The sequence below is a fragment of the Colobus angolensis genome, unplaced genomic scaffold (assembly GCF_000951035.1).
Source record: "Colobus angolensis palliatus isolate OR3802 unplaced genomic scaffold, Cang.pa_1.0 Scaffold293, whole genome shotgun sequence".
Taxonomy (NCBI): domain Eukaryota; kingdom Metazoa; phylum Chordata; class Mammalia; order Primates; family Cercopithecidae; genus Colobus; species Colobus angolensis.
In genome coordinates, this window is record NW_012116188.1 from 115570 (window position 1) to 130630 (window position 15061).

The window sequence follows — 15061 nt, forward strand, 5'->3', positions numbered from 1 at the left end:
CCCTGTCTATACAAAAAAATAAAAAATGAGCCCAGCATGGTGGCATGCAGCTGTAATCCCAGCACTTTGGGAGGCTGAGGCAGGAGGATCACTTGAGCCCAGGAGTTCAGGGGTGCAGTGAGCTGTGGTCATACCACTGCACTCCAACCTGGGCAACAGAGCAAGACCCTGTCTCTAAAATAAAAGTAATTTTAAAAAGATATACAATTCTGTTTTGGGTATATACACTCAAGTCTCTTTGCAATGCTAGGATGTGATGTTGATTATTTAAGTGTGAATATGTATTTACACAATGTATTTGAGTGCTAACAGATTTCAAGGTCTTTATAAACTGTTATGATCTATTTGAAGCATATCTTTCCTCAGTAATCTATTTAGTGCAACAAATGTTCACTATCTGAAGAATGGGATTGCTATTCAAAGGAAAAGTGTTGTTGCTAAGTTAGCAGAAATTTCATCATTGTCTTGTTCATCATTATCTTGTTCGTCACTGTAGCCTAGAATCCTGAAGTCCCCACTCAGTGAGTATTTGTTGAATGCATGAATGAGTGAAGGGAATCTAGAGTGAGACATATTCTTACAGGTAGAGATTTGGATGTCTGTAACGACATCTAAAATGCCCATTTGGCCTATAATAGCTGTAGTCCCAGCTATTTGGGAGGCTGAGGCGGGAGGATCATTTGAGCCCAGGAGGCTGAGGCTGCAGTGAGCCATGATCGCGCCATTGAACTCCAGCCTGGGTGACAGAGGGAGACCCTGTAACCTCCCCATGACTGCTCTCCACACCAAGCAGTCTCATCTGCCTCCTGTGCTGCTCATGTTTACCGAGTGCCTGTGCGGTACCAGCCATGGGGACCATCAGCTGTAGTCCCAAGAGTGCTGTGTGGCATGATCTCGGCTCACTGCAACTCTGCCTCCTGGGTTCAAGCAATTCTCCTGCCTCAGCCTCCTGAGTAGCTGGGATGACAGGTGCCCGCCACTATGCCCAGCTATTGTTTTGTACTTTTAGTAGAGATGGGGGTTTCACCATGTTAGCCAGGATGGTCTCGAACTACATCACCATGCCTGGCTAATTTTTATTTAATCCCGGCAGCAGCCCTGGTGACAGACACGAAATCCCAGATTAGTTTATGCTCAAGTGATATGTCAGCAACTTAGCTCCTCATTTCTGACAGAACTTGAAAACTTCAAAGTTGTATTTTTTTACTAGAATAGTTTTAACAGCCTGCAGTTTTCCCTTTGTACTTAAAGCTGGCCCTGCTAGTGTTTTTAATATCTTTTCCCTGCCAGCTAATCTTTTGCCGAAGAGTGGCGTAATATGGAAAATGTGTTTGTGTGTGTGTGAGCCCTTGGTCCTGCTCTGGCAGTCACCATATACTTTTTTTTTTTGTAAGAGAGTCTAACCCTGTCACCCAGGCTGGAGTGCCATGACACAATCATGGCTAACTGCGGTCTCAAACTTCTAGGCTCAAGTGATCCTCCTGCCTCAGTCTCCCAAGTAGCTAAGACTACAGGTGTGCAATGCCACACTAGGCTAATTTCTTTAAATTATTTTAGAGGTGGGGGTCTTGCTATGTTGCCTGGGCTGGTCTTGAACTCCTGACCTCAAGCATTCCTCCCAGAGTGTTGGGATTACAGGCGTGAGCCACTCACCCGGCCTCACCAAATAGTTTGAAGAAATTACTCTGTTGCACACTTGGAGTGATCTGCCGCCCCCCCCCCCCCCCCGCCCAGATGACAGGTCTTTTTCTCAGGGCACCAAGAGGGCCCCTCAGATCCTTTTCCCCCCCGTTGGAAGCTCTGGGTCAGGAGCTGGAAGGAAGGTGATTTCTCTCTTCTCCTGGGCCTGACCAACCTTCCTTCCAGGTGCCAATGGTTTCTCCCCAGCCCCAGGCCTGAGGCTGTCTCTTTGCCACTGGTCCTCGCAGGCCCTGGGGAAGTGAGCCGGGCATTTGCTTCTCCTCAGGTGTGTCAGCTGCTGACCTGTCCCTCTGCCGTTCTGTGTTTGCAGTGGGAAGTCGCCAGAAGGGAGAGCACTCGGTGAGGGCGGCTGGCAAAGAGAAGTGCGTCTACTTCTTCTGGCAAGGCCGGCACTCCACAGTGAGTGAGAAGGGCACATCGGCGCTGATGACGGTGGAGCTGGACGAGGAAAGGGGGGCCCAGGTGAGTCCTGGGGAGCTCTGCACCCCAGGGACTGAGAGGAGCATCCTCTCCTGGGAGCCAGTGGCGCTCGGCCTGGTCCCTCCCAACATGATTCTGATAATGGAAGACCATGTCACCTACAGCACTTCAGTCCTGGTCTGGCTTCTGCAGATTTCAGGCTGTGCCTCCCATTTCTTTCTTCCTCCCACTTTTTGTAAGATGATCCCAGAGAAAATGTTGTATCTGCAACTAGGAAATCCACATGACAAGTGCAGATGGCCTATGGGTGACTTTGAAAGGTTTCCACCTAACCAATCAAAGCACTGTGTGTAAAACAAAGAGATCATCCACTTCTCACAATGGTGGTGATTTTTTAAAGAACAGATCCAGGGCCAGCTGGCAAGGCCTCAGTAGGATGAGGATGCTGTGTTTTGGGTGAGAAGTGTAACTTGAGCAGCCATCCTGAAATTTCGTCACGAGAACCTTAAAACTTTGATCAGTTGTTCCATGTACGCGAATCTACCTGAAGGAAGTATCAGGTGAATGTAAGGACTGGGAACGACCATCACCTGTATTCACGGCAGCCTGAGTGGGTTTTCTGGAACAGGTCAGACTGGGTCACTCCCTTGCTGTCTGCCACACACACTACAGTCTAAGCGGCTTCCCGGGGCTCCAGCACCTTCACTGTGGGCCCCCGGCACCTCTCTAAGCTCCTCCTGCTCCTCTCCTCCACCCAGGCCACTCCAGCCTCTTCCTGTTCCACGAACCACCTCCTTCCACTCACCTCCTGCCCTATGCCTCATTCCACTGTCGGGAAACTTCCCCTGCCTACTCCATACTGCCTCTACATACGGACCCCTGTGTACTGCCTCCTATGAGGCAGGTTTCTGTTCAAATGTCACCTGAACCCTGCCCCCAACCCCCGCTCTATCCAGAGCCTTCTCATTCTCCCATCATTCTCAGTCCCTGCACTTGATCCCTTTATTTTCACAGCACTTCTCACCACCTAAAGCTACATGATCCCCCAGGAGCATGACAGACCGTGCAGCCCTGGCCTTACAACCCCACGGCCTTCTAACCCCAGGGCCTGCATCGTGCCTGGCAGGGACTGCTGCCCAGATCCGAGGCCTGCAACGTGTCTCTAACATTCGGATGATCTCTGCCTGAGTCTCGCCCGCTCAGTACAGAGTATCAGCAATTAAGATTTAACTCTGGGATTCTTCGACCACAGGACAATGCCATGTGCAAATCTCTTTATTCTCCTGGATGAATGATTAACAATAGCAGGAGGGAAGACTGCAGAGACATTCTTGCCAGAAATAGATCCACACTCACCCAGCTTTCCACTGTCCCAAGAACCAATCATGTTCCCTAAAAAATATTTTCTACTATGGACTATATTTTAGAAATGGTATTGGCAACAGTTGCATTTTAATTTATTCCTAATAATCATTTCAACTACCCCTTTTTTTTAAAATTAATTAATTGATTTTTTTTTTTTTTTGAGATGGAGTCTCACTCTGTCGCCCAGGCTGGGGTGCAGTGACACGATATCGGCTCACTGCAAACTCCTCCTCCCAGGTTCACACCATTCTCCTGCCTCAGCCTCCCGAGTAGCTGGGACTACAGGCGCCCACCACCACACCAGGCTAATTTTTTTTTTTTTTTTTTCAGTAGAGACGGGGTTTCACCGTGTTAGCCAGGAAGGTCTTGATCTCCTGACCTCGTGATCTGCCCGCTTCAGCCTCCCAAAGTGCTGGGATTACAGGCGTGAGCCACCGCACCAGGCCCCCTTTATTTTTTTTTTGTAAAGACCATGAATGAAAATGCTTTTATCATGCCTTCAAAATCAGCCTCAGAGTTTGAGTCTTAATCTCTCTCATTTGAGCATTTTACCTGTTACCAATCCAGTGGATGGAGAATCATTTTATTTGTATTTGTATTATTGTTTTGAGACAGGGCCTCACTCTGTCACCCAGGCTGGAGTGCAGTGGCACCATCACCGCTCACTGCAGCCTTGACCTCCCAGGCTCCATCAGTCCTCCTTCCTTAGCCTCCTGGGTAGCTGGGACTTCAGGCGTGCACCACTACAGGTGTGAGCCATGATCCAACCCTGGAAAATCATTTTAGATATGAAATACTGCCGAGAAATGACAATTGGTTATGCAAAATGGGCACTGAGATTGATAAATTAACTCACAGTGAGAAATGCTTCCCCTCAGTGCCCCCTGACTACCAGCTCCAGGAAACATTTCTCTTAAAGGAACAGTGTCCTAGAGGGAGGTGACTCAGCCCTAACATTATTCATGGTGTAGATAACACCCGAAGGAAAAGCCTTCTCTAACAGCAAGGGAGAGGCTGAGTGGACTGCTGGGGTGGCCGCAAACTGTATATTTTCCCTAGAATGATTACCAAGTCAGCGATGAGTCATTCTCATTGCTGAGAGCTATCTTGTTAAGAATGTGTTTATATCAGTCTTGTGGCATCAGTAACCACAGAATACCATTAAAATATCAGGAGTCATGTTTTAAAAGAATATTCCTTGACAGAACAACATTAAGTAAAGAAAATGAGGCTGTACATCAATACAAAGCATGGCTCCGATTTTGTTTAGGAAAAGAAGACCCTCCCTGGGTAACACCCTGAGAGGAGGCCGCACGCGGCAGTGTTCGCAGAGCTTCTCTTTAGGCCATAGTGTTAGCACTGGCTTTTGTTTGTACATCTTGATATTTTTCAGATTCTCCGTGAGAGGCAGGTATTGTTTTTAGGACTTTGAAAGCCCCGTGCCCATTACCTATTTACTTCTGTTTAAATTGGAAGGTCCAGGTTCTCCAGGGAAAGGAGCCCCCCTGTTTCCTGCAGTGTTTCCAGGGGGGCATGGTGGTGCACTCCGGGAGGCGGGAAGAGGAAGAAGAAAATGTGCAAAGTAAGTCACTTTTACTGCTGGAATTCGACTTTGCCTTTCCCTCTCTTGGAAAGAATTTTTATAAGCTGGGGGCTGAAAGTGAGTCTGTCTTCATCGTTGTGGCTCTACCTCTGAAAGCCTCCTGATGTTTGCCTGATAACTCAGCTCTGTGGGTGTTTGTGACCCGCCTCTCTCTGGAGGATTTACTCGGGGATTCACCTTTGCACGCAGGAGGCTGGAAGGTGGTCTCCCCTCCTCTGTCTGCTCTTTTTAGGAGGAAAGAAAAATCAGTGGTTCTTCTACTATAAATTATGAAAATTTTGTTGACCAGCACCCCCCATAAAAAAAAAAAATCTTAGCTCTAGAGCCTTTGAAAATATGCCTGTTATAGAACTTGTTGTATAAATCTTGGAAACATGATTTTTCTACATTGTGAACTTCAGATCACCTGCTTCTAACTACCTAAGAACCCACTTCTTGGGCTGGCAGGAAGGCCTGATGCCTCAGTGCTTGGCAGGGCTCCCTGCGCAGTGTCTCAGCCCCTCTAGTCCCCTAAGTCCCTGGCCCTGGATGGAGGTGCCTGCCGTGGGCGGCACAGCGGGCACCAGGAAGGGCGGCGTTTGCTGCCACTTGCTCACGTCCTAACTCCTCCGCGCCGCTGGTGCCCCCTGCAGGTGAATGGCGGCTGTACTGCGTGCGCGGAGAGGTGCCCGTGGAAGGGAATTTGCTGGAAGTGGCCTGTCACTGTAGCAGCCTGAGGTCCAGGACTTCCATGGTGGTGCTCAACGTCAACAAGGCCCTCATCTACCTGTGGCACGGATGCAAAGCCCAGGCCCACACGAAGGAGGTCGGAAGGACCGCCGCGAACAAGATCAAGGAACAGTGAGTGTTTTGTCTGCGACGAGGCCCCCACACACCGGGCTTCCCAGAGGGACGGGGCAGGCTCAGGGCTACCAAGACTCCCAGCAGATCCCAGGCTGCTGAAAGTGACTGCAGCAAGGGATGGCTGGGAACGTGGTCGGGGGCCTCTGACATTCCAAGCAGAGAGGACACACATCTCAGTCCAGACCTCCGACTTGGGGGCCGCTCTCGCGGTCTGAGGGTTTACCTAGTTGGGTGAGCTAATGCAGGTGAGGAGCCAGGGAGTGACTCTCGCAAGCACTCTGGGTTCTTTCTTCATAGTTGCTGTTCTGCTTTTGGATGAGAAGCCTGGGGGCCTTTGATATTTAAAGGGAGCACATTTCAAATACCTGTTAGGGATTTTGAGTTATCGTTTGCCAGAACAGCGGAGTGTTAAAAAGCTAAAGAAGAGGGTGAGAAACTACCACCTGTGTCAGACGATAAGATGTCCCCCATTCTGGAGAGCAGCCCCTAATGGGGAGGGATCGGACTCTCCGGGCACTTCCCGGGTACAGCACTTCCGGGTTGGGTTTTCTTCCTCACCCAGGTAGGCACCTGCCCTTGGCCACTTGCAAAGGCTCAGCACACTGTGAGGCAGCACTGAGTGGGGACCTTGGGGAAGAGGGGAAGCGGAAGGGCAGTGAAGGCCACAGCCCAGGGAGGACGCTGTGGTGGCCGGCCCCCCGCTAGGGTGGTCTGCCGCTGTGGCTCTGTGCTTTCAAGCCACACAGGCAAAATAAACATTGCAAGCTGCCAAAGAAGCCCAGTGTCACCCAGGCATTCAGGAGGTAACTGAGACCTGTGAGGACCTCAGTGAGTAAAAGTGAAGAGCTTCCTAGGGGCACAACATGCTACCAGAGTTTGACTTGGTGAACCCCATTCTCTGGGTTCTGGAACAGGGCAGTGGCCAGGGCCCCTATGTCCGCTCTGAAAACACACTACACAGAGAGGGCAGAGAAGAGAACAGAGCAGGTCACCTCTCCACAGAGAGGCAGATGTGAAACAGGATGTTTCATCTGAAAACACCACCTGCGGGCTAGGGCACGGGGAGGGGTGAGAAATCACGTGCCCTGAGGTGGCCCAAGGCATTTGGGGCCCATCAGAGGGCTTACTTGGACCACTGAAGAAAAGAAAAACAACGAAGAGCTCATTCACATGTTCACTCAGTAAACATTTACTGAGTACCCGATGGCGCCAAGCAATCTGGACTTACAGGACTTATCCTACAAGTCTTGGAAAAATGGTTTTTCTACATCATAAACTTTGGGCAACCTGCTTCTAACTCCAGAAGGACTGGCGTTAGGAACTGGGGACTTGGTGGTGAATAAGCCCAAGTCTCTGTCCTCATGAAGTTCATGTTCTAGCAGGAGAGAAAGACAAGAAATAGTCAATATGTATTGTTCTATATAGAAATGTGTGTAATTTTCATGACACATTAGATGTGATTAAACATCCCTCCCTAGGGGCAAGTCAGCTTCCCCTCCTCCACCACACACACTCAGAAACCGCAGAGCACTTTTCCATTCACGAGGAAGAATTGCTTTTCCTTAGAAAGTAGAAGAGACGGTGAACTGATCTCCAGGTTTAGTTTTGAATAATTTTATGTCTGTACCCCATATATGTATGTACCTACTATTAGTATATACCCGCAAATATTAAAATTTTAAATTTGAAAAAAGCAGGCAATAACAAGTATTGGCAAGGATGTGAAAATTGGAACCCTTACACATTACTGGGGAGGTTGTAAAACAGTACAGCCACCTTGGAAAACAGTCTAGCAATTTCTCAAAAGATTTAACCATACAGTTACCATATGACTAGCAACTCTACTAGATATCTACCCAAGAGAAATGAAAACACTTATACGTGAAGGTTTATAGCAATGTTAGTCATAGTGGTCAAAAAGTGGAAATAACCCAAATATCTACCAACACATTAATGGATGAAAAAAATGTGGCAAAGCCATACACTGGAATATTATGCTGCCATAAAAAAGAATTCAGTACTGATACATACTATAACATGGATGAACCTTAAAAACATCACATTAAGTTAAAAAACTCAGTCACAAAAGAACATATATAATTCCATCTGTATGAAATGTCCAGAATAGGCAAGTCCATAAATACAGAAGTAGATTAGTGGGTTCTGAGGACTAAGGATGGGGGAAATGCAGAGTGACTGCTAACAGGTACAGGGCTTCCTTTTCCAGGAGATGAAAACGTTCTGAAACTAGTGATGACAGTTGCACAACTCTGTGAATATACTAAAATCTGTACACATAAAAAGAGTGAATTTTATGACATGTGAATTATATCTCAATAAAGCTATTATAAAGCTGTTATCATAATAGTAATAATAATTTTGGGTCGCCAGCACTCTCCAGACTTATAAAGAACTCTTGGAGTTTCTCCCTTGCAGATGCCCTCTGGAAGCAGGACTGCATAGTAGCAGCAAAGTCACAATACACGAGTGTGATGAAGGCTCCGAGCCACTCGGATTCTGGGACGCCTTGGGAAGGAGAGACAGGAAAGCCTATGATTGCATGCTTCAAGGTAATGTGGCATCTACAGCCTGCGATCTGGCTTTTTTGTTTGTTTATTTTTGGAAACAAGAGTCTTGCTCTGTTACCCAGACTGGAGTATAGTGGTGCAATCACAGCTCACTGCAGCTTCAACTTCCTGGGCTCAAGTGATCAGCCTGCCTCAGCCTCCCAAAATGCCGGGATTGCAGGCTTGAGCCACTGTGCCCCATTCATGTTTTATCTTAATTCTTCAGTCTGTCTGAAATCTAGTGTGATGAGTATTATGTCCAGCTGATTGAACAGTATTTTTCTTCCCAGGGGTGAGTTTAACTTGGACACTAAGACTTCAAATTCCCACTGGCGAATCAGCTCCCAAGGCTTCCTGGGGACCAAGCCATCTTCCAGGGTCTTAGGGACTCAGGGCACCATTTTCTTTCTTTCCTCATAACTGCCACCTGAGAAACAGCAGTCCTCTGGGTGTTGGAGTGGGACCTGGGGAAGGAAGCCGGCCTCTTACCCCTTTCCAGAGCCCTTCAGTCATTATCCTGCTTGGAAATACAAAGGCCATGTCTGTATAGAATAGGCACTCCCGTTCACCGGGGTGAGGTTAGGTGTGTATATGGGTGCTTTCCCAGCTGTTCTCAAAATAGATGAACATAAGAAGGAAAGAGAACTTTTGTTAAGCAGTTCCAACAAGCCAGACACCAGCCAGCACCTTACATATAGTAACTCCGTTAGTACAACCCAACACTCTGCCATTTTTACAGATGAGGAAACTGAGGCATACAGAAGTTAATCAAGTTGCCCAAGGCTGGGCAGCAATGGAGTATCCTCATAACTGCTTCATAATACTCTGCCCCTCAATATTTATAAACTTTTATATAGCTTTTTAAACATAATGCCTAGAAGACATTTGAAATTATGGAGAAGTTAAAAAAAGAAATGAAGTCACTTATAACACATTTCTCAGATGTAACAGAATTCACATTTCTCTATGCTATAATATACTATCTATTTTAAAAAATAATATGTGGATCTGTTTTATAACCTGCTTTTTTCCTTTATTATGAATAATTTCCCAAGTTATTAAAATTTAGATATCTAATGGCTATGAGATATTCTATTATTCTGTGAACAGATGCCACTCTCTACCTGACAGTCTCTGGCAGCTGGGGAGTTGAGTTGTTTCTTGTTTCTGATTTTTCTCCCTTATAGAATAATGCAGTTTGAATGCTTTTTAAAATAATCCTATCCATTCATTCCTAATTGAGAGGAACTCCTAGATGTGGAACTGCCATGCTAATTATGAAAGTCTGATAGCATGTATCAGCTCAGGCCAAGTTTTATTCTCGCTCGCAATATACAAAAGCGTTCATTTCTCAACACAATCATACATTCAGCATATTATCTTTTTCCTCTTTGCCAAATTGATGAAAGGAGACAGATAGCTAAGCATTGTTTTGTTTTACTTGGAAGTACATATATATGTATATTTATGTTATATAACATATATGCATATTTGTGTCACATACGTATATGTGATGTACACATACATATATCTGTGTATATATACGCATATGTATCTATAGATTTTTTTAGCCATTTTAATTTCTACTTTGGTGAGTGTTCTATTTGTGTCTTTTGCACATTTTATTATTTTTTCCTTATGTATGTCCCTTCATGTATTAAGGATATTAACTAGTTGCTGTATTACAAATATTTCCCATTTGTTACTTGGTTTTTCTTTTCTTTTTAATTTTTGCATTGTTGTTTTTCATTTTTATATAATCAATGCATTAGTTTTCCTTTTGATTCATTCTTTTACTATTGCAATTGCTAAAAGGCCTTCTCCACCTTGAAGCTCAGATAAATCCTACCTGTGTTTCCACAGTGCTTTGAATTATTTCATATTTTACATTCATTCTTCATCTGGAATTTACTTTGATGCACATGATATCTTCAGCTTTACTCTCTTTTCTTTCAAAGATCCTGGAAGTTTTAACTTCGCACCCCGCCTGTTCATCCTCAGCAGCTCCTCTGGGGATTTCGCGGCCACAGAGTTTGTGTATCCTGCCCGAGCCCCCTCTGTGGTCAGTTCCATGCCCTTCCTGCAGGAAGATCTGTACAGTGCGCCTCAGCCAGGTAAGGCCTGCAGGGGGCAGCTATGCTGAGCATTAGAAGGCACATCTTCCAGAAAGCCTTTTGATTTTACGCTGGTATTTATTAAGCAGCTTCTGTTTGCCAAGTACACTTCCAGAACACCCAGAACATGTGCTTACATTCATTTCATCCTCACCCCTACACCAAAAGGAAGGAGAGTGAAATCAGCCACACTTTATAGCATAAGGAACGAGACTTAGTCACTTAACCCACCCAAAGACATCAGCTAAGAACAGGTTGAGTACCACAGTGGCAGGCCTGGCGTCTCTGCTTTTCTCCCAGCCTTCCTCTCAGTCTTGTTGCTGCATGGTCACCAGTCAACTACCATTGCTCCAGCCATCATGTTTGCATTCAAGATAGAAAGAGAAAGAAGTGGGGAGGTAAAAAGGCCACTTAATAGCCACATCAGATAAAGCACATGTTTTCCCAGAAGCCCTGAGCAGACTTCTGCTTACATCCCATTGGCCAGAGCCTGTCACATGGCCAGCCCCAGCTGCAAGGGAGCCTGGGGAAGCAAATGGCAGAGGAGAAGGGTGTTGGGGTATTGGCTAAGTTAGCCAGGGAACAGGGTCTGCCATACCAAGTCTCCACAGCAGAGCCAAGACTCCAGCCCAGGTCTTCTGATCCCAAGGTGAGGGCTGTTTCCACAAGGCCACCACCTCAAGACAGAAACCTCTGTGCCCTCATTCTGGTTGGGAAAGTCACAAGAGACTGGGCTTGACAGCCCCTCCCGCCCACCCTCCAGTGAAGCCAAAGTCAGCTGCCTCTCAGTTTGTGTTTGTTGCTTCTCACATTACAAGAGCCTGGAGCTGCAGCCAGGGACCTCACCTTGCACTGAGAGCCCAGGGCACCACTGGAAGTTTGACCAGTGCACATGTCATGCTTGGAAAATCTTAGCTATCAGAAAGAGAGGCTGTGCCCACGCCCTTCATCCTGGGGCTCAGGGCGGGTTATCAGCCTCCACTGGGCTTTTAAAGTGTGGCTTTCACAGAATCCTGAAACGCATGCCAGGAAAGGACACACGGTGAGCCGACCAGCAACAGTGAGAGGCGTTTTGCCACGTGGAGTAAGAGTCAGTCTGACAATCTGAGGAGGAGAAAAAGTGAGGATGAAAGGCAGTAGAACAATTTTGATTTTTATTTCATTTTATATTTTTTAGAGGCAAGGTCTCACTCTGTCATCCAGGCTGGAGTGCAGTGGTGCAATCATGGCTCACTGCAGCCTCGAACTCCTGGGCTCAAGCGATCCTCCCTCCTTAGCTTCCTGAGTAGCTGAGACTACATGCATGCACCACCATACCTGGCTAATTTTTTTTTTTTCTTTTTGTAGAGATAGGGTCTCATCATGTTGCCCAGGCTAGTCTTCAACCTCTGGGCTCGAGCAGTCGTTCCTCCTCAGCCTCCCAAAGCACTGGGATTACCGGCATGAGCCACCACTCCTGGCCACAGTTTTGATGTTTAAAGCCCATTTCTCTGTAAGAGAACCATGAGCTCACCTCACTGCTAAGCAGTCGCGCGCAGGGCAGGAACGCCTCTGACCTGTCTGCCCTGAGAGGTGTGCTCCAGTGTTGATTGTGCTCTTTGGAGATACGCGGTGCTAACAGCCCCTTGAGTGGCACATGCATTATCCCTTCCACTCTTAGCACAGTCCTGCCAGTATCCAGAAGGGCCAGGGGCTTGAGCTGGGGCAACGGGAGGAGGACCTGGAGGACGAGGAATGAAAGAGACTCTCTGCCTAGAGGCTTCTCCCAGTTGACCTTTCAAAGGGCTGGGGTGTCCTGGGTTTCTGTTTGCCCCTTTGCCCCTGGTTTGACGGCCAAGGGGGTTTCCCCCATGACACAGCAGCGGGGAGGAACAGCATCCACTAGGTTTGGGGAGGAGTAAACTGGAAGTGTCCGTGAAAGAGCTTCTGATGGTTGGGCTCTGTCCCTGCCCTCACAGCGCTTTTCCTTGTTGACAATCACCACGAGGTGTACCTCTGGCAAGGCTGGTGGCCCATTGAGAACAAGATCACTGGTTCTGCCCGCATCCGCTGGGCCTCCGACCGGAAGAGTGCAATGGAGACTGTGCTCCAGTACTGCAAAGGTGAGGCTCCCTCTAATGCACCTGCAGCACAGAACAGATAGGGAAGCCCCTCAGGCACACCCAGCCAGGAGACCCCCTTCCCTTTCTGCGTGTGTAAGCCAGCATCCATAAAGCCTGGCAGGTGGTGATGAAACCAGTTTTTTCCACTTTAACTTTCTGAGATGTATTAACTTTTAGATTAGCGCACTCTCAGCTGCCAGCTTGAAGAATAACTAGTTTTTCTGTCTGATATTATGAGGCTAACTTGTTACCCTCAAGGATAAAGGCTGTATTGTGGAATGCCCCAGGCAGATTAAAACCCCACTGTACTCAGCGTTGATCACACTGAGAGACAAGTTGGCCTCTGCCATTTACATTATCTGCAGGCACTACCATGCTGTTGGAGAATGGAGGTCTTCTCCAAGCAGTGAATGGCCATTGCCAACTTTTTTATTATTCATTATTATTTTTAGTATTATATCCAAAGAGAAATACCCATAGTAAGTTCGTGGTTCTTTACTATACACATGAAATTTCCAGTCTTTTATATAAAATGAAAATGCCAGTGATTAATATCTTATTTAATTTTTACAGTCTCATTGATACAACTAGTTTAATGTCACTGAGTATGTGCAATTGATTCTCTTCCTGAAAAACTCTTTAGCAATAAGTAACATATGAAACCTTCCACCCAATGTTATAGTGAATGTGGATGTATAAGATGCTGTCATTCGCTATCAGTCATATCGGAGTTAATCCCGTGGTAGGAAGGCAGAGGGAAGCTGCTACAGTGAGTTCAGGAGGAAGAAAATGCTCCACCCAGAAGCTGCAGACAGAGGAGCTCTCCCTTCCAGGAATACAGAGCGTTTTGTTAGGTTCAAGAAGTATAGACTCAGGTTGATTATAGGTCACTATTGTAGTCACAGGCATGAAACTAACATCTTACGTAAACATTATCCATGTGTTGTTATGAACTACTCGTAACTTGCATTTTAAGCATGAAGTCATGAGTTCTGACAAAGAAGAAAATATTTCAAGGGAAATCAGCGGAAGACAGGGTCTCCCACTCCCTTGGGTCTACTGACGTTGTGTTCTGTGTAACTACAGGGAAAAATCTCAAGAAACCACCCCCCAAGTCTTACCTTATCCATGCTGGCCTGGAGCCCCTGACATTCACGAATATGTTTCCCAGCTGGGAGCACAGAGAGGACATTGCTGAGATCACAGAGATGGTGAGCACGCTTTCCTGCCCTATGAAGGTGGTTCCTGTGCCTTTTGGATTATGGGTTGACTTTACTTTGGGGAGAACATCCAGTTGCACTGTCAAAGTGGGAAAATATTTTTCCTTTTGTAACATCTTAACAAGTCGACATAGAATTTGCTTAGGAAGAAGAGAAGTCTAATGGAAAATCAATTAACTATTTTAGTAATTTTTTACACATGATACCTAAATTTTAAAAATTTAGGTGAGTTTAATCATGCTGAGGACTATATATGTACATAAAAGCCACGAACTCTTCATTCTGTTTGCCAAGAACCTGTTGCTTGGCATTGCTTGTCTCTCAGTGTCCATGTGATGTGCAATCAAACCCTCATGTTTCAGACGTTAACCTTGTATAGAGGAGACACAAACGAAATCTGATGAATTAATGTGTTCAGATAACTGAATGAATGGATGTACCGCGACTCACTTATGATAAGGTATCGCTCAACATCTCATTAATATTGTCTTTTATGAGACCACCTGGTATTTCCACATGAGCCATTTATCATAACTTCTGTCTACCAAAATATATTATTATCTAGAATGTTTTCTTTTCCAACCACACAGGAAAGAATTTTACTATAGCTATGTTGAATTTCTTATTTATGAGCTGTTAACATTGCTAGCAATAGCAAATCCAAGGAGTTGTTTTGATTTGGTGAGAGATAGGTTTTTTTTAACCATTTTGATTTTTTTTTTACCATGTAGGAGAGCTGCTTCGCTTGGGGAAATGACCCAAGTGTATTTTATAGGAAATTCGAGTAATTTCAAACAGAGTCTACTTCTGCGTAGCAATGGAGAGGGCCTGTTGGGTAGTACAGACGTCACTGCTCACCCTAACCTGTCTCCCTGGAGCCAAATGGACTTGATGTACACAGGGAAGGGGCTGACTGTGGCCTGGTCTCAGCCACTGCTGGCTTTTTGATACTGTCTGAGAGGCCTGATGGTTGGTTTCCTGAGAAAGGAACTCAGATAAGACAAACCATAACTTTCTCGAATTTCAAGACTAGGGGAGTTAATTTTGAGGTTTATTCCAAATAAACCAGCAGGTTATACAAATAATTAACATTCCCCAGGTGTTCACTCTGCACTAGGCACATCTC

The 15061-nt window shown here is 46.1% G+C and overlaps 1 protein-coding gene and 1 long non-coding RNA gene across 4 annotated transcripts in view; one reads left to right on the forward strand and one right to left on the reverse strand.

The window, feature by feature from the left end:
* Positions 1-15061, forward strand: part of SVIL (supervillin) — a 112866-nt gene that overhangs the window by 94866 nt on the left and 2939 nt on the right. For both annotated transcript variants that reach the window (XM_011949210.1, XM_011949211.1), the window contains 7 exons: positions 2012-2163; positions 4963-5068; positions 5722-5929; positions 8369-8502; positions 10458-10613; positions 12572-12715; positions 13802-13926. In XM_011949210.1, the coding sequence (XP_011804600.1) occupies positions 2012-2163; positions 4963-5068; positions 5722-5929; positions 8369-8502; positions 10458-10613; positions 12572-12715; positions 13802-13926 (1025 nt within the window). The remainder of the gene's footprint in view (positions 1-2011; positions 2164-4962; positions 5069-5721; positions 5930-8368; positions 8503-10457; positions 10614-12571; positions 12716-13801; positions 13927-15061) is intronic.
* Positions 6545-15061, reverse strand: part of LOC105516863 — a 58674-nt gene continuing 50157 nt past the window's right edge. The window contains exon 3 of one of the 2 annotated variants that reach the window (XR_001002559.1): positions 6545-7307. This is a non-coding gene — a long non-coding RNA (uncharacterized LOC105516863). The remainder of the gene's footprint in view (positions 7308-15061) is intronic. The other variant, XR_001002561.1, reaches the window with a different exon arrangement.